Here is a 24,711-nt window from a genome sequence, read left to right as displayed (position 1 = left end):
GTGTGTGTTTGGAGTATGTCAGTGATATTTATGTCTCCGACGAGATCTGGAAGAAGGGCTAGGTGGGACATTGTCGTTAGATGTAGCTTCGACATTATCACTCCCGTAGGACATGCTTTCAGATCGATCTTCTCTAACCCTTCCTTGGTTTCCTTTAAAGTTTTCACTGTCAAACTGCTTTCTCAAAGTCCTTCCATCTTCGACTTTTGTATGTTCATAATCTAGGTGAAACCCATGAAATCGAACCTCAAAACCCCTGCAATCGGACCCACCTGATTTCAGTCGAAACTAGATCTTCACCAACATGCTGATTTTGATGGAATGATATCAATTTCAATTGGACCCTCTGTGTATGTATGTGTTTATGTCAATATTCGTGTGTATGTGTATGTGTGTGAGAGAGAGGACCCCACCTTTTTTATTAGAAATTAACAAAATATTAAAATAAATATAAAAAATAAAAACAAAGGGCATTTTTGTCTTTTTACACACACTTAACAGAATCTGTTAGCAAAGTTACTCACAAGGATCTTTTGTGTGCAAGGTTTGCTCCGTAGGTACCGTCGAAGTGAATTTTTTTTTGTAGGGACTACTTTAGGGAAAAAACAATACACAAAGACCATTAGTGTAATTTGTTCTAACCATACGGTGATATTTAGGCTGTTATTTCGGTATATCATCTTTTTGAAACTCTATATTTGCAGCCAAAAGCCCATACGCCAGACCATGGATGTCGACGACGACAATGAACTTCTGATCCTCCTCTCCGACTCCGACGAACGCGGTTCCGACCTTGATTTGGCCTTCCAACTGCAAATGCAAGAGGCGATCAAAGTCTCTTCATCCTCTAAACCTTCTTCATCGTCGTCTTCCTACTTCCCCTTAAACGAAACTCAAGAGTCCCCTTCCGGCACTGCTCGAAATTCTGTCAAGCGTGAGCGCGAACGTTACTATCGGGAGTTGGTCGGCGCGGAATTGAAGAACATGAATGAGAATCTCAACCGACTGATACACGATCAGCCCTTCGCTCGCCAGATTCTTGACGTTCCGGATGTTGACTTGACGATGACCGGGGATTTCTTTGAGAAGCCGTACGCGTTGTTGCCGTCGTCGAACGAGGAGGTTTTTACGGTTTATTTCAGGGGTTTAGTGATCGATGAGTCGGTTATGAATGTTAAAATGTCGTTCGCTGGGATTGGGGTTGCGATTTATGATGAGTCCGATTGTTGTTTATTTGAATCGAGGAAATCCTTTTTGGTTGGTGGAACCGAAGGTGAAGATGATGATGTTTTAGAGCTTACAGCTTTGATTGAAGCGCTGAATTCTGCTGTTACTCTTGGGTTAAAACGAGTTGAAATTTCCTGCAACTGCCTTTCGATTTATCATTATGTAAGTCTCCACATTCATGAAACCTGAATCGCTTTTCTCATGTAAGCTTCTATACATCCAATTTTAGGGTTTTTCTTTTTCCATCTTATGTTCGAAAATCTGCAGCTCATTGGTGAACGGAGACCAACAGACAACAAGGTTATGACATTGATCAATCATCTGAACCATATGGAGACAAAATTTGCTTATTGCTGCCCTATTCTCGTGAAGCAAAACAATCTAGCGTTTGCTTATCAACTTGCAAAACATGCAATTCTTTCTCACGCCACCAAATTAGCAGAAAACGAATCTAGGAAAACATTACTTGAACAATGCACAATCTGTTTTGAATCCACCTACATTGGCCAAATGTTTTCTGTCAACAAATGTCTACACAGATACTGTTTTTCCTGTATGAGAAAGCATGTAGAAGCAAAGTTGCATCAAGGGAAGCTACCCGAATGTCCACATGAAGAATGCAAATCTGAGCTTGAGATTGAAACCTGCAAAAGTTTCTTGAATCCAAAACTATATGATATGATGAGCTCCATGATAAAAGAAGCTTCCATTCCTCCATCAGAGAAAGTTTATTGCCCAGTTTCTAGTTGCTCTGCTTTGATGTCAAAAACTGAGCTCCAACAACAAGCTCCCCCCTCATCTTCTTCTTCTTCTTCTTCTCAAGAATCTGGAAAGAGAAAATGTGTGAAATGTCATCAACTTTTCTGCATGAATTGCAATGTAGGTTGGCATGATAATATGAGTTGCTGTGATTACATCGAGTCTTTTGAGTATAAATCTGCTAATGAGGCAAAACTGAAGTCGCTTGCATCAAGTAAAAACTGGCGTCAGTGTGTCAAGTGCAAGAATCTGGTTGAATTAGCAGCAGGGTGCTTCCATATTTGTTGCAGGTATATATTATAACCATTTTATTAAATATAATTATTATATTTTCTTTTATATTCATGAAATTAAAATTAATTAACTCTTGCAGATGTGGATATGAGTTTTGCTATACGTGTGGAGCTGAATGGATTGAGAAGAAACCCACATGTACATGTCCAATTTGGGATGAACGCTATATTATATATCTGGAGTAAATAGGTCACAAAATTGAGTTAATTTGACTCAAATTTTTCTTTTTATGTTCTTTTGGTGTTTTGAAAGCTTGATAATATTGGTGGTATTTTTGTATGGTTATTACAAAAGAGATTTCACCATTTTTAGGGGAAAAGATTTTGCTATTTGTTTCTGGTTTTGGAAAATTTGGAGTTGATAATTATTAATTAACCATGGTTAAATGAAATATGAATGAACATGGTTATAGCTATTGAAGAGAAAGAATCATTACGTGGGGTATAAAAGTCAAATCACTACTATTCAATTTCAATCTAACAAACTTATAATTTTTTGTTATTTTATGTGAATAGTGTGCATGAAATGATAAAAGATAGTAAGTTCATTACGTTTAAATTTTACGTAAAATTAATGATAGTTTGTTTCATTGAATGGTTAAAAAACATCGTGTATGGATTTTAAATGCTTATTTGTATATTTATTTTTTGCGTGGTAGATGTTTGTCGTTTTGTGATGACTATGAAGTGAATGAAACCACACTACCTAGTACAAAAAGTGCATGCAGTTAACAAAATATTATAACATGTAAATTAAAGTAGCATTGTTCATAGTCCAATCCATATTAAAAACATTTAAATGCAACAAAGAACATGACTTGAAAACACTTTTCAATCATTTCACCCTTGAGGAAGAAGCTTTCATGTTTATCTTCCCAATTGCTTTTGAACCAACTTTTTTCTTCCCAACTTTATTAGAATTTGTCAATTTATTAACAACTCCCTTTTTCAATTTTTGGTTTCTATTTTCAATTTATTATTATTTGTGGTAAAGTTCATCGAAGAAATTGTAACACGACAACAGAGATGTCATAGCATTGTCTTCCGAAATGTTATAGAAATTAAAAAAGAACTTTAAAGTATTGTCCTTTCCAATATTCATTTGGATCCAATGAAATGTAATTCGTCATCCTCTAGCTTTAGGCAATCTTCAACCTCAAAGATGTATGAATAACATATATCCCCGAGGCTCTAAAATTTTCCATATCCCAACTAAATAATGTCACCCCTAAAGTTAACATAAAAAACTAATTAATTGTGTTATCAATCTTCTATGATATATGAATATCAACTAAGCAATGTCGTATAGGTTTATAGTTGTAGGAGTACGTGAGACTAACCAGTGTCGCTATTAGAATTAACATCCTATTTTGATGAACCAATTAAGTACCCATTAGTTAGATAACATTTTGAGTAGTCAATTTTCAAATGATAAATTGAAAAATATGAAAGTTTCTAGTAAATATAATTTCAGATGAAAATATAAATGTTGAACAAAAAAACGACTCTATTATAATAGATATGAGGTGTGTTTGGCAAAACTAATAAGTAGATGGTAGCTGATAGCGTTTTGTTAAACGCCACGTGATATAACTTTTAGATTTGAAAAGTTTTGTTTAAACTAAACTCTAAAAGTTTATGGTGCTAAACAGGGTTTTTGTTCAAAACAACATTTTGTCAAACGATAGAACATAAAATTCTCAAACGTTTTATGCCAGTCACATATAGAAACATACATGAAACATTTAAATATAACAAACTTATTGGTTCTTTACCATTCTCATGACATTATATCAATTAGTTAATAAATATATATTATATGGATTGCGAAATTGTATTAACACGTTTTTTTTTTTTTTTCATAGGTATCTCCAATTAAAGGTGGTGTGGTGTGGTTGTTGACTAACATCCCACCGGTTATAAACTACTTCCATTAATCAAGTTGTTCCTCTTAAAACTAGAGCAAATGGCAATGCCATAGAAGGTTTTCTTTTTAAAGATTTATTGCCATTTATAAACCTTTGCTTATGTTGCGGACTTAAAGCTGAAAATGAAATATTGCTTTTTAGCTTCATTTTAGTTAAAAATAATTAACAAAGCACAAAAAGCAATATTTTTTTATAGATATTAAATAGGTAATATAGATTGTTTATATATTTAAAAAAATTATACAGTGCCGTTTTTGGTATGTGGTATTTACGAATGGTGTGGTGCGATATATAATACAAAATCAAATTGTAAAATAAAAAGTCACATCTTTTATTTGTTCGGTTTTGTTTTTTTCTCGATTTTTACAGTTTGCAGTTAATTTTTGCTTGCTTTATCTTCAACCCAACTACATTTTTGGTGTTAATACTATATTTTCATATAAAAATAATGTAAACATCTCCAAAACTATTTTATTTTTATTCGAAAATAGTGTTATAATAGTTGTAATATTATATTAATAGTAATCTAATAATTAGGTAAACTAGATCCAAATCCTCCAAAATAATTAAATATTGTCCAAACAATGATGAATGGATTTCATCAATTTCCAATAAGTACTTCAAATAAACAATCTCAAACATCCATTGAGTATAGAAATTCACTTTATAGATTAGACTTTAGAATGAAAAAATGACGATTACAAACAAAAAATATAAGATTAGACTTTTGAATATGTATATGCATATGCAAATTGAGCTACGCATATACAAAAAAGTATGTTTTTTTTGTATTTCTTTAAGCAAATCATCTAAATGGTCTTTGAGGTGTTTTTTTTTTAATAATATCGTAAAAATTCTACATTTTTGTCTTTTTCAGTTTTAAAAAACAAAGTAAAGAAGGCCAAAGTTTATGGAATTTTATGAAGAATTCCATATTTCCTAACATGTATGTGTGATGTTTTCTTCAAAAATATGTATAAATTTCTATAAATGAATGGGTAACATTTATTTTTAATGTGTTATGCATTAAATTCTATTATTTAATAAAATGTTTGTTTTAAGAACGTCACAAGTAACTCAAATTATTAATATAGTATGATTTACTTGTTTGGACATATTCATTTAATAATATAATTTCCAAAGTAATTACAACAAAAAGATTTAACACAAATTGTAAAAAGACAATAGAACATACTTGGAATATATTCTTTTTAGTATAAAAACATATTAAATACGTAGACAAATAGCCTTTTGCACCATTTTTTGTTCAAAACATTGGTGATATTGTTGGACATGGTCGTAAAATAACCAATATGTCCAAACCCAAAAAAAAAAAAAAAAAAAGCAAAACATTTTTCCATAAAAGTTGATCGACACATCTGCAACAGTTAAATCCTTTCAGAAGCACCAAAAAGATGATGAAGAAGAAAAAACCTGATTCATCACATCATCGATATATGATGTTCCTCTCATCCCAGATTGGACATCTACACGTTGCTTTCTTCTGAATCCATTCAGCTCCACACGTATAGCAAAACTCATATCCACATCTGCAATTCCATTATTCCAACTTAATAATTATGATAATTTAAAGTAGGGAAGGTAATTCCACTTATGTAGAGATCAGAAAATGATACCTGCAATAAATGTGATAGCAACCTTCTGCCAATTCAACCAAATTCCTGCACTTGATACACTGACGCCAAAGTTTCCTTGTAGCAAGTGACTTGAGTTTTGCCTCATTTTCAGGTTGCTTGTAGTTAGAGCAATTAATGTTATAATGCCAAGGTGCATTGCAATTGATACAAAAGAGGCGAAGACATTTCCCACAACTTCTCATTCCAGCTTCTAGGGCAACACGTGAGAAATTAGCAGCAAGTTCTTGGACCTCTGTTTTAGACATTAAAGCAGAGCAACTAGAAATTGGGCAATACACTTTCTCTGATGGAGGAATAGAAGCTTCTTTTATCACTGAGCTCATTATATCATATAGTTTCGGTTCCAAGAACTTCTTGCAACTCTCGATTTCAAGCTCAGATTTGCAGCCTTCATGTGGACATTCGGGTAGCTTCCCTTGATGCAACTTTGCTTCTACATGCTTTCTCATACAGGAAAAACAGTATCTGTGCTCACACTTGTTGATAGAAAATATCTGAGCGATGTAGGTGGATTCGAAACAGATTGTACATTCTTCCAGTAATGTCTTCCCAGAATTGTTTTCTACAAATTTGTTGGCCTGAGAAACTATTGCATCTCTTGCAAGTTGACAAGCGAACTTTACATTGTTTTGAGCCACAAGGAATGGGCTGCAGTGAGCAAATTTTCTCTGAATAAGGTTCAGCTCATCTATCAATGTCACAATCTTGTTGTTTGTTGCGTGCCCTTTACCAGTGAGCTGCATTGCCAAACATAACATCAATTCCATTCATGGAAAGATGATAAACAGTTCAATAATTTACACAAGCAGTGTTATTGTGGAAAACATAGAGACTTACATGTTGATAAACAGAATTGCTATCGCAGAAGATATGAACTCGTTTTATCCCAAGTGTAACAGCAGCATTCAGCGCTTCAGTCAAAGCTTTAAGTTCTACCAGATCACCTTCACCTTCGTTTCCACCAAGCAAATAGGGTTTCCGCAGCTCAAATACACAACAATCGCTTGTATCACAAATCGCGACTCCAATCCCAGCAAACGGCATTTTCACATTCATAACCGTCTCATCACTCACCAAACCCTTGACATATACCCTAAAAACCTCCTCATTCGATGACGGCAGCAATCCGTAGGGTTTCTCAATGTAATCTCCAGTTCTTATCCACTCAGCCTCAGGAACGTCAAGTATCTGGCGAGCGAAGACCTGATCGTGTATCAGACGGTTGAGATTCTCCTTCATGTTTCTCGTTTCCGCTTCGACTAACTCCCGGTCGTTGCGTTCGAGCTCAAACTTATCGATTTCTTCCGCGATGAGATGAGCGATGCCGGAAGGGGAGTCTGTGACTTCGCTTAGGAAGAGGAAAGGTTGGTGAGAGGAAGACGAGGAGGAGGAGGAAGAAGGTTGAGAGGTCGAAGAGAGTTTGATCGCCTCTTGCATTTGCAGCTGGAAGGCGAAATCAAGGTCGAAATCAGCGGCAATAGCTGCCGTGAGTTCACGGCGTTGCTCGGAGAGGAGGATCAGAAGTTCAGTGTCGTCGTCGACGTCCTCCATGCTGTGGTGTGGGTAATCGTATTGGCTCCAAAACGAGAGTTTCAAAGAGAAGATAATGAAATATCTCTGCTTCTAAAAAATCACCGCCGCCAATTTACGGTTGCATTTCCCTTGTTCTATACATTTTTTTTTACCGTGGATTTCCAGCCCAATGCAAACGGACCGGTCGGCCGACTGTATTTGTATTTTATAAACAATATTAATTGAAAATGATTTTATTATTTAGAAACTGATTCATATATATAAAATATAATACACAAATATATATATATATATATATATATATATATATATATATATATATTCGTACAAATGAATGAATGAAGCATATATTTTATTGTATACTTTTTTATATAGCATCAATTATGTATCGAAAAAAACTATGTTATGCACAAATAAGTTTCTCATCTAAATAAAACTACTAAAAATCTACTTGACTTGTTTACATGTTTATGCACTTACCATTTGAATGTAAATTAACTGGATATTGATTAGAGGTAGACCTAGCAAAATATGAGACGACACGAGAAATTGATACGAACTCGACACGAAATTAGCGGGTTAGGGTCAGAGATTTCAACACCTTTATGTAAACGGGTTGACACAGCACTACACGGTAATTAAATAGGTAGAGTTAGTGTCAAGATTTTCAACTCGAATATGATCCGTTTAATTATGTATTATTTATTATAAATTTCATATTTTTATAAATATATTATAGTTATAGACTTATAGTAGGTTTAACTCAAGAATTAGAAGTAATATTCAAAATTTCAAAGTTACTTAATTTTAGTCATCCTCGTCGCCTATCCGTTTTCTCCCCAACTTCAACTCTTTTCATTTTCCTTTTGAACTTACTATAAATTTTGTCATTCCATCTCATAAATCTAGTGTTTTACTTTTTCTTTTTTGCCTCCATAACTCCTACTTTCCAACATTTAAAATATTTCAACTCGACATGACATAACATATTTGCAAGATCTAAACCTTAACCTGAAACCCGACACAAAAATAAACGGGTTGACACGGCAAAATGAGTCGGGTTAGGGTCAAGCCCTTTCAACCCATTTAATGTCTTGACACGCAATGACACGAACCCGACACGACACGACTCGTTTTCCAGGTCTAATTAGTGGTGGCAATGGGTCGACCTGGATTGGATTCGGATTCAACCCATTTAATAATTGGGTTGAAATTTTAACTCAACCCAACCCGTTTATTTAAATGAGTTGATATTTCCAATCCAATCCAACTTTTTAGATAAATGAGTTATCACCGGGTCGACCTCTTTACGTAGTTCCCGACACAAACTATTAAATAAATTGGTTAAACTTGGGTTAACCCATTTACCATCAATTAAATAAATTATATAATTAAATATTATACCACTTAAACTATAAAACATAAATAAAACTTCATAATTATGACAAAAGCACAATCCAAATTCATAAATACAAATAATAATAACGCAACAGTATTATCGACGCTAAGAAAAAGATAGAAATTAGGATTGAATTTTATTAAACATAAATAATAATAACGCAACATTATAATTTACAAATTAATACTTTAATTAATACATGATAATATTCAAATAATATATATATATATATATATATATATATATATATATATATATATATATATATATATATATATATATATATATATATATATGTTATGGTTTTTTCTAAAAAACATCTCCAAAAAAAAAAGATATATCATACTTTATTTTATAAGATTGAAAGTTTTTAAATAAATAATGTTAAAAATGATATAATATAAATAAGATGATTTGACCTATTACTATATAAATATATTACCACTCAACATATTTATATTTATGATCTTTAATTTATTATGATTTATAAATGTTATTATGATTTAAAAATTTTATGATATTTTTTCGTATTGAGTCAAAATTTCATGATTTAAAGAATGTTATGATCTAAATTATGTTATGAGAAATTATAGGGTTAATGTCAATTTTTTCTCAAAAAGTGTATGTTTTGTAGTATAGGTTCTTAAATTTGGCATTTACGTTTTAAAAAAACACCGGTATGAGGAAAATAAAGGGGTGAATCGGTCACCCTTCATACATTGTCTCCTAGTTGGCTTTTTTTTTTTTTTTTTGCCATGTTTGTAAGTCCAAACCTTATTAATTAATTAAAATCACAATTGAACTGCTCAATAAAATTGTTTAAAAAAATAATTTCCTCTCAAACCGTTGAGTACGTGCTTGAAACTACGAACGAGAACAACAAATTCTAGGTATAGTTTCGATGCTCTTGTAATTGGGGAAACTATGATTATCAACTAAAATAAAAAAACGTTACTTAAAAACAAACACACAAAAAGGAAACACAATATTAACAGCGACAACCTGTAAATCCTTGTGGAAAAAAAAAAGAGGTGAGTTGGATACTTAGATTAGTGGATCCATTATTATTATCGACGTTGCCTCTGTCTATTGGCATATATAATGTTGCACTCATCCCATAATGGACATTTGCACGTGGGTTTCTTGTTAATCCACTCAGCTCCACACGTGTAGCAAAACTCATGTCCACATCTGCAATAATCACATTTTAATTCAACCACATACAACTAAATATATATATCTTCAATCTTCATATGTTTTGTATAAGAAGAAAGATAATACAATACCTGCAATAGATATGGTAGCACCCTGTTGTGAGTTCAACCATATTCTTGCACTTGATACACTGACGCCAATGCTTCCTTTTTGCAAGCGACTTCAGTTTTGCCTCATTAGAAGGTTGACTGTAGTCAGAGCAGGTGACTTTCTCATGCCAAGGAACATTGCAATTGATACAGAAAAGACGATGACATTTGATGCATTTTCTCATTCCAGTTTCTCTTCCACCATGTTCTTTGATCTCACTTTTTGACATTAAAGCAGAGCAACAAGAAAATGGGCAATAAACTTTCTCTGATGGAGGAATCGAAGCTTCTTTTATCATTGAGCTCATCATATCATATAGTTTTGGATTCAAGAAACTTTTGCAGGTTTCAATTTCAAGCTCAGATTTGCAGCCTTCATGTGGACATTCGGGTAGCTTCCCTTGATGTAACTTTGCTTCTACATGCTTTCTCATACAGGAAAAACAGTATTTGTGTAGGCATTTGTTGATAGGAAACATTTGGGCGATGTAGGTCTGTTCGAAACAGATTGTACATTGTTCCAGTAATGTCTTCCCAGAAGTGTTTTCTGCAGATTTCTTGGCCTGAGAAAGTATTGCATCTTTTGCAAATTGGAAAGCAAACTTTACATTGTTTTGAGTCACAAGGAATGGACTGCAGGAAACAAATTTTCTCTGAATGAGGTTCAGCTGATTAATCAATAGCGTAATCCTGTTGTCTGATGAACGCCCTTTACCAGTGAGCTTCATTGCCAAATAGCAGAAAGCATAAGTAGTGTGATTGAGACAAGACAAGATGATACATGGTTCAACAATTCAGATTATAAGCAGTGAAATTCAGACTTACACATTGATAAACCGAACTGCTGTCGCAGAAAACATTAACTCGTTTTAAACCAAGAGTAACAGCAGTATTCAGCGCTTCAATCAAAGCTTTAAGCTCTATCAGATTATCTTCACCTTCGTTTCCACCGAGCAAATAGGGTTTCCGCAGCTCAAATACACAACAATCGTTTGTATCACAAATTGCGACTCCAATCCCAGCAAACCGCATTTTGAAATTCATAACCGTTTCATCCCTCACCAAACCCTTGAAATAGACCCTAAAAGCCTCCTCATTTGACGACGGCGACAATCCGTACGGTTTCTGAATGTAATCTCCGGTTCTTCTCCACTCATCATCTGGAACTCCTTTAATCTGGCGAGCGAAGATCTGATCGTGTATCAGACGGTTGAGATTCTCCTGCATGTTCCTCTTTTCCGCTTCGACCAACTCCCGATCGCTGCGTTCGCGCTCGAACTTGTCGATTTCTTCAGCGATGAGATGAGCGATGCCGGAAGGGGCTTCTGTGACTTCGTTTAGGAGGAGGAATGGCTGGTGTGAGGAAGACGACGATGAAGAGGGTTGAGAGATTGAAGAGACTTTTATCGCCTCTTCCATTTGTAGTTGGAAGGCAAAATCAAGGTCGGAATCGGCCGCGATGGCGTCCGTGAGCTCGCGGCGTTGCTCGGAGAACAGAATGAGAAGCTCATCGTCTTCGACGTCCAAATTTCTCTTCCGGGAAACGGCTGTCGCCATCAGGAGTCCGGAACTGTTGCAAACGGACCGACAGGTTTGTATTATCTACTTTTGCTTTTTGTACACACTACTACAATATCATATTCTTTAGACAAAATTACATAAATCATCCTTATACTTTTCCGATTATGTATTTTTCTCATATGTTAGACAAGAGTTTGTTATAGGTAATTAAACGCCAATTGGGGTATTTGTTCCAAGTTTTAATTAAGAGAAATGTATTTTTCTCATTTGCTAATTAGCTATGCAAAAAAAAAAAAAAGTTTCTTAAATCCATGCTGTCAAACTATATTGCCATTTTGGCATTTGATCATCATCTTCTCTTTGCGTTGCTCCTTGTTGACATTTTCTTTTGGTTGTGGTTAGATAACTGTCGGATGACTAGTGCTTTTCGCTCACAAATTCGATATTTGATGTCATCAACACATGAACTAAGCAATAAAACACATATTTGGTTCAGATTCAATGAAATATAACCAAAAACATCAAAGTCGACATTCCAAGGTCTTAACTAAAAAAATTAAAAAATGTAATCATTTTAAGCTCAAAAGTGATTTAAAAGTTAATATTAAGGGATAAAAATAAGCATTTTAAAATAATTTCGTGATAAAAAAAATTGAGCATTAAACACTAAGTTTTAAATAGAAGTATTTATTTACTTATTTCACAAATCATTTACTTATTTCTTATTTGTACTTAGCTATATGATGTTATCGGATGATAACTATTATTTGTTTCATTAGGTTTTCCAACATAACACATCATTTTGATGTGTGTCTTAAATAATAAGGATTCTAATTGCTTCCGGTTAGAGACATAGCATAACGAGAAATATATTTCGAGTTTTGTTATTTTACCCTATAAACTTATTATACATTATTATTTTATTATGGTTTGGTTATTAATTGTATATCTCTTGTTATTAATAAACCTTTTTGGAGTTTCAAAAATGTTTAATTTATTTGTAAGTTTTTGGTTCCATTTTAAAGATAACATTTTCTTTTCAAGTAAAATGATATTTTTAAATAGACCCAGGGTGTTAGATGTTATTAGAAAACATAAAGAATGATCCATCATGATGGTCCAATATTTATATTTGTAAAACTAGTTTTTGGTTCAAATTTATTCTAAAATTGCTTCTCGGTTCATTCAAATAGTAACTATGATCTTCCTTAGGGTATCCCAAAACACCAATTTTGATACAAAACTCATTAAATCCAACATCGATTTCCACACCAAATTTGGTGTGACGAGCAATATAACACCAAATTTGGTGTTATACTATTCATTAATAACAAATGATGTTGGAGTTTTATATGTCATTTTCAGCGATTCAAAATTGATGTTTATACATTTATAGTTTATCTGAGTTGTTCCAATTCCAAATTTAAGTGTGTATATATATATATATATATATATATATATATATATATATATATATATATATATATATATATATATATATATATATATATATATATATATATATGATCTAATTTGGATATCAAAAGGGTAAACCGGTTGCCTTTACCGCTACACTTTGTAGGAATGTACTTCTATCCCTCCACAATGATACATACAATACAATGATACACACAATGATTGTGTCGATCAATAAATTCTATATACCTTGATCGTCTTCATTAGAACTGTAACCTTACTTCACCTAATTGCAAATTATTCAACTTGGATCATGTTTTATTTGACATTAGAACGTAACCGTACTTCACCTAATTGCAAATTATTCAATTTGGATCATGTTTTATTTGACAAATCAAATAAAACGAAAAGAACTAAAACATTAATAAAAAATAAAATAAAAAATAAAAAAAAAGTCAAAGAGGTCGGAAGTGTTCAAACTTGAAAGTATATTTGGTAACACTTATAAATATCTAAATTACTTTAAAAAAAGATTAGAAGCTATTATGATAAAGATCATCACGAAAATGACCACCCATTCATGTGCTATAATATATACACAATCATCACGAGAATTACCATTCATTGATGTGCTACAATACACAATGACATTACTTTTAACCATAGTACATATAACTATTAATTTCAATTAGTTGCAAATTACAAAATTATATTATAAATACTTTATAGTACAAAAACTCTAAAAGGAAATTCAAAGAAGATTATATTACAAATGATTTATAGTACACAACCTATATTGATTTTGTGTCTATTCAAACTCTCACTTAATTTCACTACATATTAATTAATCTAATAACATCTAAAATATAGAGTTGTAATAGGGACACAAATACAATTAATGATCATTTCCTAATTATTAATAAAAATATGACTGATTTGTTAAATAACACAACATATTTTTTGTTAAATAATAAATATATATCACGTCACATGTAATATTATTTTTATTATCCCTTGTAATACTATACAATCATGTTTAACACAACTTATTTATCAAAAACATTAAAAAAAGAAAAAACATGTCTAGTCGACCAAACCCGACTTTTATCAATTTCATTTGTTGTGACCCGACCCGTTTCATGCTGATCCACAACCTCCTACATTTAGGTAGTTAAAGGATGCTTTATACTCCATTATTAGTCATTAACATCGTCCCCTACCCTTCATCATTTCATTCATCCCTTCTCAACACACACACACACACCTCTCTCTCTCTCTCTCTCTCTCTCTCTCTCTCTCTCTCTCTCTCTCTCATCGGAGAAATATGAGTTCGGTTTGCATCTCAAATTCGGTTGATGATGCGAGAATCCCGATCAGAGCCACCTACAAAAACCTCTACAGGTGGCCGGAATCCGACGCCGAGTTCATGAAGAAGACAATGGCAGGATCTAATCAGCACCGTCGAGATGGGCCAGGAGTCGTCGATAGCATCTCATGTAGGCAGTTATATCTCAGGAGTTATACTTTCTCGAAAAAGGAGACTGCCGGAAGAACCAAAAAGTGCTTGGATCGGGTGAGGCAGAAAGTGGTGGCGCATCAGCGGAATAAGAGGAAAGGAGCGGAAGTAGGCCGGGGAAGGCGACGGTGCATGGTGGTGATGAGGAGAGTGAAGGCCGTCTCGCGCAACGCTGTGTCTGCGGTTTTCAAGAGGCTGTTGTTATTTTGCACTGTTGATAGTAGAATCCGTTAAGAGAATTATTTTGTGAGTGAACATAAAACACTACTTTTTAAATTGTATTTAGAGATTGACTTCTAAATTAGTATTTGATTTGATTTGAGTAAAATGAAAATTAAGAAAATTTAATGAAATAAACCAATGTTAATTAAAAATCATCATTTTATGTCTCAATATATGCTCGCAAAATTTTATTTGTTCGTGTAGATACAAAAAGAAACAAATATAAAAAAAATTAACGGAAAAAGAAACAAGAAGGTGTCCATGTATATAGAGCTACAAACACAAGATCACAAAGGGACTAATGCTCATTTTTACATAAATGAGATGAAGATGAAGTTATGATGTTGTATGATATTTTCAACGACTTGCAATACTTGGTTTTGAATTGAATGGATGAACTGTTTATGCTCGATTTCAAACTGAATGGATAACGACTTTTGAACATAATAACGAATTTTACAGTGTTTAAAATAGTAAAGAGTTGGTACAAATCTTACGTTAGAGTTAGTTCTCGTGTCGAAAAATATTACATAACAGTTTTCTGTATTTATTAAAAAGTTAATAATATAACACATTTAATGTTTTGAGGTAGGCACCACCTATTTATTTACCTATTCCCGCCCATGACCTTAAACTTGATATTGAAGCATGCTCGACCAACATAGACCCACGTTAAAGCCCTACCTTCAACTAACACAGGCTTAACCTTGAGTGCTAAAAGAGAAATTTTTAAATTTAAAAAACGTGAAATTTGTATATGAAATCGGACAAACAATTGAAATAATTTGCTTTATTTGAATGAAAACTTTTGTTTATTTTATTTAATGAAGTAGATCTAACCATTGTAGAAAAATAGCTTCCAGTTATTTGTTTTTTAAATTGTCATACATTGTTTGGTAAAACTAGCTGGTAGTTGGAAGTTGAAAGAGAGTAGTTTCTAGCTGTAATTTTATTGTTTCAAAGCCTTCCTTATGTTCATCGAACGTATGAGAACACAGAGACTGATTTGGATACCATATGCAAAAGTTATGGACAAATAAAGAGACAGTTTGTTGACTAAATTGAGTTGAGATTTGACTCGACCGAGTTGAGTCCGCACAACTGAAAAACGAGCAAAATTGACTCTTAAGCCGTCTAAATTCATCCAAACTTGTTTTTGTGCATATCCAAATTATTATGATGTTTCAACATGACTACTAACACAGACATTTCATTCTTATAATTCTAAATCTTGATTTCAACAAGATCCAAAGCACATATATGTTGATTCAAATGTTTAATAATACTTACAAGTTGTTTATTCTCAAGTAAATCACCAATAATTACAAAATGACATAAGAATATTAATAGTTATGGACCATCATCCCTTGTTTTCATTTTGTGTTAATGAGTTAACATAATTGTGACACTAGTTCCAGTGACACTTCTTTTAAGACTTGGTCATTTTGGGACCTCCTAAAGGTGGAATTTGGTAGTGCCCACAACGTGGTGGAGGAAGCACCACGATGTGGCAAGGCTATATAAAACATGCTATTTATTGAGCACCACAACATAGCAAGGTCTTGGCTACAACGTAGTGTCGTCCATAGTGCAAACCCTAATTTCTTGGGTTTAAAGCCATATTTAAGGGATATGATGGCTAGGATTTGTTCACCCTCGGCCTCTATCACCCCCTAACCCTGAGAAAACCCTAGCCTCCATGGAGGAGACCTTCACCGATGTCTTTAACATCGGGAGGCGAGTTCAATCTAGGCGCAACTTTACCTGTTTATTGAACTTAATCTCCTTTACGCCCGAGGCGGTTGTTGTGATCCCTGATGACGACACACAACAGTCCGATGGAGATGGCGGTGATGGCGATGACAACAACGGTGGCGGCGGCGGCAATGATGATGATGACGGTGCTAATGGTGGTGCAGTGGTGGGAGGTGATGGTGGTGATGAACCGGTTAATTCTTAAAGTACTTTGGTACCGCGTGCTGCCCCTCGGGGTGTGAAAGAAACGTACAAAGCTTTTGTTACTTGTTATCGTATGGTTTGGTAGTGTTTGATAGTGGTAGCCTTCTTGTCCTAGTTTGTAATAACTCTTCAGTGTTTGGTAATATGAATGGTGTTTTCTTATGCTCGTTGTTGTTGTTTTCGCTTGCGATCTATTGTATCTTATGCACATGGTTTTGTTTTGAACCCCTATTATCATTTATTTTCGCTATTCGATCGTGAGATTTGTAATGTAGCGATTGGCGATTGCTTTTAATCGTTGGGTGCTGGGGATATGTCGGTTGTTATGCCTGCGGGAGCGTCGGATACTGATGTAAACCATCCCAACATATCGGGTATAATGTAGCTTGTTTTTAGTCTCGTAAATACACTAAGTATTTTAATTTGATGGCTATTCTAAGCCTTGTAAATACACTAATTATTTTAATTTGATGGCTATTCTGAGTCTTGTAAATTCACTAAGTATTTTAATTTGATGGCTATTTTGAGCCTTATAAATACACTAAGTATTTTTAATTTGAATACGCTGAGTATTTTAATAGGATGACCATTCAAATACACTGGGTATTTTATTAAAATAGTTGTGTTTAGCCTTGTAGATACACTTACTACTTTGTAAAAAGAAAGGTAAAGTCATATGCGTAAGTGCACTAAGCTTTCGGCGTTGAATGTCCCCCAGGTGATCAGTCCGAGTGGTGAATTAGAAATAGAACTTCTTCATATTTCTGGTGTTCCATGTTCTTGGGTTTTCTCTTCCTTCCATCATTTAAAGCGTATATGCGCCGCTGCGGTGGGCCTAAATGACCTTGTATGGTCCCTCCCACATGGGGCCTAGATTTCCTTGCAGTTAGGCGTGGCTTGCCTCATTTCGCCTTACGATGTAATCCCCTACTTTGAAAGCATTCTCTTAGACCCTTTGGTTATAGTACATTCCAAAACATTTTTGTAAGCTGCCTGACGGATGTTTAACCGTTCACACTTCTCTTTGATGAGGTCCAAGTTTGCTCTTAGATCTTTGTTGTAGCTTGCTTCTTCAAAATGGTTCGTTCGGAATGACCCAACCGTTAGTTCTACTGGCAGCATCGTCTCTGTGCCATAGTTTAGGCTAAAAGGAGTTTCTTTTGAGCTCACTCTTGGCGTCATCCTATATGACCAGAGCACTCTCGGTAGCTCTTTGACCCAATTGCCCTTAGCTTTTCCTAAGCGCTTCTTAATTCCATTTACCAACGTCCAGCTAGATACTTATGTTTAGCCATTGGCGTGGGAATGCGCTACTGACTTGAATCATTTCTCAATTACCTTTTCGGCGCACCAAGCTTGGAACGGGTTCTCGAAAAATTGCAATTTGTTATCACTGATGAGTACCTTCGGTATTCCAAAACTTGTTATAATATTTTTCCACATAAACTTTATCACCTGTCTTCCAGGTATGCATGATAACGGCTCAGCTTCTATTCACTTTGTAAAGTAATCTACCACGACTACCAGTCACAAAACTTTACCCGGGGCGTCTGGGAATGTCCCAACGATATCAAGTCCCCACCGGTAGAAGGGCCACGAACTAGAGATACTTGTCAAAGGCGTCGGCGGGTTCCCATGGATCGGGGAGTAAGTGTGGCACTCTACACATTTTCGTGTTACTTCCCATGTATATTGGTGTATGTCGGCAAGTAGATGCCCATCCAAAGTATTTTCCCTGTAACGGCCCATTCCCTTCATGTGTGCCTGTTGAGCCGACATGCATCTCTCGGGGTGCCTCCTTGCCTTTGGTTTCTCCTATGCATTTTATCCACGGTGTTAATAATTGTAACGCCTGTGTTTCTGGGCTTGCCATTTTTAAGATTGTGATAGTCTAGGTTAACCTTTGTAACTCGTTTTGAAATAATAGAAGTGTATTATTTGAGTATTATGTGTTTTGTGCTTAATTGCTTAATTATGTGGTTTGATTAATTAAGAATAAAAATAAGCGTCAAAATTTAAGTGTAAAATAAACTCAATATCTTTAGATAATGTTGTAGTAGTTGAAACAAGGTTTCCGAAGATATAAAGAATGCCGAAATCCGAGTTATAACGAAGAAGTTATGACCCGTTGAAGTTTCGCGACAGAACCGGCACGACCCAGCGCAATGTAAATAGTGAATTTAAGGTAGATAGATATCTATCCTTAGTGATCTAAATGAGAATTGAAGATCTCATCGATAGTAGTGCAACGACGGAAAGACGGACGGAATCGGACTTCAGATGAAGGAGTTATGAATTTCGAACGGAGTTTTCCTGTCCCGGCCTACTAAAAATAATATATAAGTAATATACTTATAATATATTAAAAATAAAGTCAAAATTAGCCAATGAAGTCTAAACGAGAGTTGTAGAGCATAATCTCACCTTCGCGGCGATATAAAGAACGTCGAAAACGGAGTTCGTATGCGAAAGTTATGAATTTCTGAAGTTCGGGGCGCGAAACCCCAAAACTGTCAGAGACCACGACGTGGCAAGCAGTGCCACGACATGGCAAGTGTCCTGACACCTTCGGGAGGCCCCCCAAATGCAACTTGGGATGACGCATGCAGTGACGACCAAGCCCACGACGTGGAAAAAGGTTGCCACGACGTGGCAAGGGCCAAATTTGCCCTATAAATAGATTTGAAGGGCCAGCCGTTTAGGGTTGCTATTTTCTCTCTTCTCTCTCCCGTTTTACCTTGATTTGCGTGCTAGAAGTACCCCGAAGCCCCGGTAATATTCCCGAGATCCCGAAGATCCCGAGAAGTGTGGTTTCCGAGCCGAAGCTCTGCCCGCGAGAAGTTCGATTTTTGTAGAGATCTTCTAGATCTGCTGCGGATTACTACTTTTGCAAGCCGTAGTGCTGTCTGATCATCTTCTGATCAAGTGAGTGTATACTACCTTTCATAAACGCAATAATAATACAAGTATGGTTTGAGTGTATTAAGTTTATTGTCGTTTATACGTGTGAATGCGTTGTTACTTTCTCCTAACGTATAACTATGAAGTATTTTATACGAGATACGTGTTATGTGTATATTTTGTTGTTATGTGTGTGAATGTATATTCACTTTCTTTTATCTTACAGATATGATTATTTCTATATGAAAGACGTGTTATGTGTGTGTGCCTCATCTGTTATATGGAAAATGTATTGATCAAGCATGTTATACAGGTTTTGAAAATATGTATAAAAATGTATGTTTTTATCTACTAATATGTTGGGTAGAACATGGGTAGATAGTTGGTGTGTAATAAACAGATGAGAGGCCTCGTTGTTGTTTTGATTCAGTCATCTAGCGAAATTTAGATGACGACCACAGACTTTTCTAGACAGTCTAGTGGAACGCTAGCAGACTCATAACCTGTAGGTGTTAATGAACTTGGGTGTTCATTCGCTGTATTCCATCCCCCTCATGGTTGCCTTATTTGACTTATATTGCTGAGGAACCCCCGAAGCATGTGTTGTCACCCCGATGAAATATTCTTAGACTAGGTCCCTTGTGTTAGTTATTTTAGGGACATAAAGTGAGAATAACGGGAATGGGTAATTGGGTTATTGTTGGTTGATAATAATTAATTTAATTATTTATTGTGGGTTGAAAACCCTATTTGCTCACCAGGCTCCCAAGCCTGACCCACTCAGTTTTATTTGTATTACAGGAAGTGGCGCAAGGGCGTAAGATGGATGAACCATCAAGTTGTTTTGTTTACAAGTCTGTATATGTATATATTTGTTGAATGACTTGTAATGTTATCGTTTATGCTTATTGGTCTATATCGGAACATGACACCCCGAGTTTTGATTATATAATGAAAAATACATTTCTTTTATGAAATGCTTTGGTAAACATTGTTTTATCATGTTTTGTTTTGGGGAACAAATTCCGCAACTCTTTCAAATCAAAAGGATTTACTCTGAATTTATTTTAAAAGCATAAATGAAAATCGGTCTTTTCTGGCCGAGATTTTGGGGATGTCTCAGTTGGTATCAGAGCATTAGTTTAAGTGAACTAGGAATTTTTAGGATTTCTAGACTTAAACTTAGAATGCTAAGTGAAATTTTGAGATGTGTATCTGTTATATTTTAGACACGAGCACTAGTTTATTTTAGGAAAGTTGCCTAAAATGCTTTATGTGCTAAATGTTATATGTTGCCATATATGATATTATTTGTTCGGATCTATGGTCTGTTGCCGACCGGATCTAGAAACTTTATGTGTGTAGGATTCTAAGCGTACGTCTACAATATTAGAACTAGCATGTAAACGTTTCGGAGTGATAAGGATGATTTGAAAATCTATCGTGAATAAGGATCTAATTTCACCTTATTCGGTGTGTAGATCAAAAATGGTGAGAACAAGAAGTGGAGTTGGAAATGCTGATGAAAACATGAATCAACCACCAGTGATTGAACAAAGACCTGTTGTAGCAGCAGCACCTGAGCCAATAACCATGGCTGGTGTGCAAATGATGATTCAAACAATGTTGGATCGTCAGATGGATGAAACTAGACGGTTGCTTCAACAGAATCGTGAAGAACTGTCAATTCGTGTGGAAGAGCCTGAACTAAATGAAGGACACTCGGAAGGTGGAAACTTCAGTGGATCAGTTGGTCAAGCCAACCCACCGATAGTTAGGCGAGACCACCATGATGGAAGGAATGATGGAATGGGATGCAAGTACAAGGACTTTCTAACTTGCAAACCATCGACCTTCAATGGCAAAGAGGACCCGATAGGAGTGATGGATTGGATCTCTGAAATGGAGTTAGCCTTCATGACTTGTGGCTGCAGAGGCAAGTTGCAGACCATCTATGCAGTGCGTCAATTCCGAGGTGGAGCCGTTCGTTGGTGGAACACTCTAGGGAAGACTTTAAGCCCAAATGAGCCATTGCAATTTTCATGGGCAGAATTCTTGGTGTTGTTCAAGCGCAAGTTCTGCTCGGCTCAAAATCTGTTGGAATTGGAGAACAAGTTTCTGACACTAACGAAAGGCAGCACCTCAGTTGATGAATACACCAATAACTTCACCGATAAGATGGAGTTTCCCTTGCGTATCGTTCCAGACGAGCTGACGAAGGTGGACCGGTATGCGAAGGGACTCCCATGGGAGTACGAGGTGCCAGTACGTCAGGCACATACTTTAAAGGCAGCTATCTGGGCTGCCAAGTCTGTTGAGAACATGATAAAGGGGAGAACCACCAACAAGGTTGAGGTTGGTGAGAAGAGGAAGTTTGAGGGAACATCTGGTTCCGGTAAGAAAAGCAAATTTTCGAAATCTGATTCGAAAAGGTTTGGTGGGGGAAAAGGAGGAGAAGCGAAGTGGTGTGATAAGTGTAAGAAAAAGCACTTTGGGAAATGTAGCGAGGATGTAACTTGCTACAAGTGTGGGAAGGTTGGACATTTTGCCAATGAATGTCCGAACAACAAAAGGATGTGTTTTGGTTGTAATGAAGAGGGGCACATTTTGAAAGATTGTCCGAAGAAGAAGGAGGCAGCTAAGCCCAACATTCCACCAAAGCCGAAGGCGAGAGCATTCCAGATGACACTGGAAGCTGCTAAGGATGAAGCTGATGTCGCTTCAGGTACCTTTCTCGTTAACAATTTGCCTGCCCAAATTTTATTTGATTCTGGAGCCAACTACTCCTTTATATCGCATGAATTTGGTAGAAAACTAGCTTTGCCTGTTGATAGACTAGATGATGCTTTATTAGTCGAAGTTGCTAGTGGCAAGTTTGTACCTGTTAGCCATCGTATGAAAAACATCTTAATTGACTTGAATGGGAATAAGTTCCGCGAGGAATTATTACCTATCGAACTTAATGGTTTCGACATCGTGTTGGGAATGGATTGGCTTAGCGCCAATGATGCCAAAATTTTATGCAAGAAGAAGATAGTTAAAGTGAACCCGCCTGGGAAGGAATCGTTTATGGTGTATGGGGACAAACGTCGAGTGAATTCTGGAATCATTTCCCTAATGAAAGCCAGAAAGTGTTTGACCAACGGATGTACATCATATTTAACATTCGTGATTGATGCTAAGAAGGAGAAGAAGGTGATGCAGAGTATTCCTGTGGTGTGTGATTATCCGGAAGTATTTCCTGAAGATCTTCCTGGATTACCACCTGATAGACAAGTGGAGTTCAGAATTGACTTGTTACCAGGAACCACGCCAATAGCAAAAGCACCTTATCGATTAGCATCGACGGAGATGAAGGAGCTAATGATGCAACTTCAGGAGTTGTTGGACAAAGGTTTCATTAGACCTAGTTCATCACCCTGGGGAGCTCCGGTGTTATTCGTGAAGAAGAAAGATGGAAGTATGAGAATGTGCATCGATTACAGAGAGCTGAACAAGGCAACAATAAAGAATAGATATCCGTTGCCAAGGATTGATGACCTGTTTGATCAATTGCAAGGTTCGAGCTATTTCTCGAAGATCGATCTTAGGTCAGGATATCATCAGCTGAAAGTGAGAGAGCAGGATATAGAGAAGACTGCGTTCAAAACTAGATATGGACACTACGAGTTCTTGGTTATGTCGTTTGGACTAACCAATGCTCCGGCAGCATTCATGGATTTAAAGAATAGGGTTTGTAATCCGTTCCTTGATAAATCCGTGATAGTGTTCATAGACGACATTCTGATTTACTCAAAAAGCCAGGAGGAGCATGGCAGACACTTGCGAGAAGTGTTAGAAGTCTTGAAGAAGGAGAAGCTGTATGCTAAGTTCTCCAAATGTGATTTTTGGATTCGTGAAGTCCAATTCTTGGGTCACGTGGTCAACCAAGAAGGGATAATGGTTGATCCAGCGAAGATCGAAGCTGTGATGAAGTGGGAACAACCAAAAAGTCCCACGGAGATCCGAAGCTTTTTAGGATTAGTCGGATATTACCGAAGGTTTATCCAAGGATTTTCTTCGATTGCTACTCCATTGACAGCTTTGACCCACAAAGGAGCTACTTATGCTTGGAGTGAGAAGCATAAAGAAGCATTCGAGAAGCTAAAGAAGAAGCTATGCGAGGCACCGATACTTTCTTTACCCGATGGAGTTGAAGATTTCGCTGTTTATAGCGATGCGTTTGGGGTTGGATTGGGTTGTGTTTTGACCCAAAGAGAAAAGGTGATAGCATATGCGTCTCGACAGCTTAAGGAGCATGAAAAGAATTACCCGACTCATGATTTGGAGTTGGCAGCGGTAGTTTTCGCTCTGAAAATATGGAGGCATTACCTCTATGGCACGAAGTGCAAACTTTTCACTGATCATAAGAGTCTCCAATACCTCTTCAATCAGAAAGAGTTAAATATGAGGCAACGACGCTGGCTAGAGTTACTCAAGGACTACGACTATGAGATACTTTACCATCCCGGTAAAGCTAATGTTGTTGCTGATGCTCTCAGTCGGAAAGTCAATCTTGAAAGGAAAAGGCCAAGAGCGTTGAGAATTGAAGTTGTCTCAACTATTTTGGAAAGTATAAAGAAAGCTCAAAGCGAAGCTTCTGAGAAGAATGACCGGAAAGAGGAACGTTTGGTACAAACGGTCATGGATTGAAGGTGTTCCAAGATCGGATTTGGATACCTAAGACAGGAGGAGTCAGAGATCTTCTGATGGAAGAAGCTCGCAAGACCATGTACTCGATTCATCCCGGTAGCACTAAAATGTATAGAGACCTGAAACCCTACTACTGGTGGCCGACGATGAAGCTTGATGTTGCAAAGTATGTGGCCGAGTGTGTGACTTGTGCGAGAGTCAAGACACAACACCAGAAACCGTATGGGAGTTTAGAACCTTTACCTGTGCCTATGGGTAAGTGGGAAGACATTGCTATGGATTTTGTCACTAAACTACCCAGAACAAAGAATGGTCACGACATGATTTGGGTGGTCGTTGATCGATTCACTAAGAGTGTGCATTTCATAGCAGCCAGGGAGAAA

At 36.0% G+C, this 24,711-nt stretch overlaps 3 protein-coding genes across 3 annotated transcripts; 1 reads left to right on the top strand and 2 right to left on the bottom strand.

The window, feature by feature from the left end:
• Nucleotides 1-686: 686 nt before the first annotated feature.
• LOC144999703 (E3 ubiquitin-protein ligase RSL1-like) lies at nucleotides 687-2,653 on the top strand. Its single transcript, XM_078958832.1, has 3 exons — nucleotides 687-1,389; nucleotides 1,495-2,276; nucleotides 2,360-2,653. Exons 1-3 carry the CDS (start codon nucleotides 727-729, stop codon nucleotides 2,463-2,465), a joined length of 1,551 nt encoding a protein of 516 aa, XP_078814958.1. The 5' UTR covers nucleotides 687-726; the 3' UTR covers nucleotides 2,466-2,653.
• Nucleotides 2,654-5,445: 2,792 nt separating this feature from the next.
• Nucleotides 5,446-7,475, bottom strand: LOC145001339 (E3 ubiquitin-protein ligase RSL1-like). The gene is made up of 3 exons (XM_078960713.1): nucleotides 6,703-7,475; nucleotides 5,845-6,602; nucleotides 5,446-5,757 (listed from the first exon to the last, which is right to left on the bottom strand). The coding sequence occupies exons 1-3, from the start codon at nucleotides 7,414-7,416 to the stop codon at nucleotides 5,655-5,657; spliced, it is 1,575 nt and encodes a 524-aa protein (XP_078816839.1). The 5' UTR covers nucleotides 7,417-7,475; the 3' UTR covers nucleotides 5,446-5,654.
• Nucleotides 7,476-9,710: 2,235 nt separating this feature from the next.
• LOC145001854 (E3 ubiquitin-protein ligase RSL1-like) lies at nucleotides 9,711-11,707 on the bottom strand. The gene is made up of 3 exons (XM_078961193.1): nucleotides 10,927-11,707; nucleotides 10,084-10,823; nucleotides 9,711-9,988 (listed from the first exon to the last, which is right to left on the bottom strand). The coding sequence occupies exons 1-3, from the start codon at nucleotides 11,656-11,658 to the stop codon at nucleotides 9,865-9,867; spliced, it is 1,596 nt and encodes a 531-aa protein (XP_078817319.1). The 5' UTR covers nucleotides 11,659-11,707; the 3' UTR covers nucleotides 9,711-9,864.
• Between the last annotated feature and the right edge of the window lie 13,004 nt (nucleotides 11,708-24,711).

Source organism: Lactuca saligna, chromosome 6 (genome assembly GCF_052625555.1).
Source record: "Lactuca saligna cultivar CGN05327 chromosome 6, ASM5262555v1, whole genome shotgun sequence".
Lineage (NCBI taxonomy): Eukaryota > Viridiplantae > Streptophyta > Magnoliopsida > Asterales > Asteraceae > Lactuca > Lactuca saligna.
Note: the sequence above shows the minus strand (reverse complement) of the source record. Positions and strands in the feature narration are given on the sequence as shown.

What these genes read in the sequence shown, in the direction of transcription:
- LOC145001339 (XM_078960713.1), bottom strand. Translation starts at nt 7,416, where the DNA reads ATGGAGGACGTCGACGACGACACTGAACTTCTGATCCTCCTCTCCGAG. An exon ending in GCAATTCTGTTTATCAACAT is followed by an intron (nt 6,603 to 6,702) that starts GTAAGTCTCTAT and finishes TTGGCAATGCAG; the next exon opens with CTCACTGGTAAAGGGCACGC. An exon ending in TGCTATCACATTTATTGCAG is followed by an intron (nt 5,758 to 5,844) that starts GTATCATTTTCT and finishes ATGGAATTGCAG; the next exon opens with ATGTGGATATGAGTTTTGCT.
- LOC144999703 (XM_078958832.1), top strand. Translation starts at nt 727, where the DNA reads ATGGATGTCGACGACGACAATGAACTTCTGATCCTCCTCTCCGACTCC. An exon ending in GCCTTTCGATTTATCATTAT is followed by an intron (nt 1,390 to 1,494) that starts GTAAGTCTCCAC and finishes GAAAATCTGCAG; the next exon opens with CTCATTGGTGAACGGAGACC. An exon ending in TGCTTCCATATTTGTTGCAG is followed by an intron (nt 2,277 to 2,359) that starts GTATATATTATA and finishes TAACTCTTGCAG; the next exon opens with ATGTGGATATGAGTTTTGCT.
- LOC145001854 (XM_078961193.1), bottom strand. Translation starts at nt 11,658, where the DNA reads ATGGCGACAGCCGTTTCCCGGAAGAGAAATTTGGACGTCGAAGACGAT. An exon ending in GCAGTTCGGTTTATCAATGT is followed by an intron (nt 10,824 to 10,926) that starts GTAAGTCTGAAT and finishes TTGGCAATGAAG; the next exon opens with CTCACTGGTAAAGGGCGTTC. An exon ending in TGCTACCATATCTATTGCAG is followed by an intron (nt 9,989 to 10,083) that starts GTATTGTATTAT and finishes TGATTATTGCAG; the next exon opens with ATGTGGACATGAGTTTTGCT.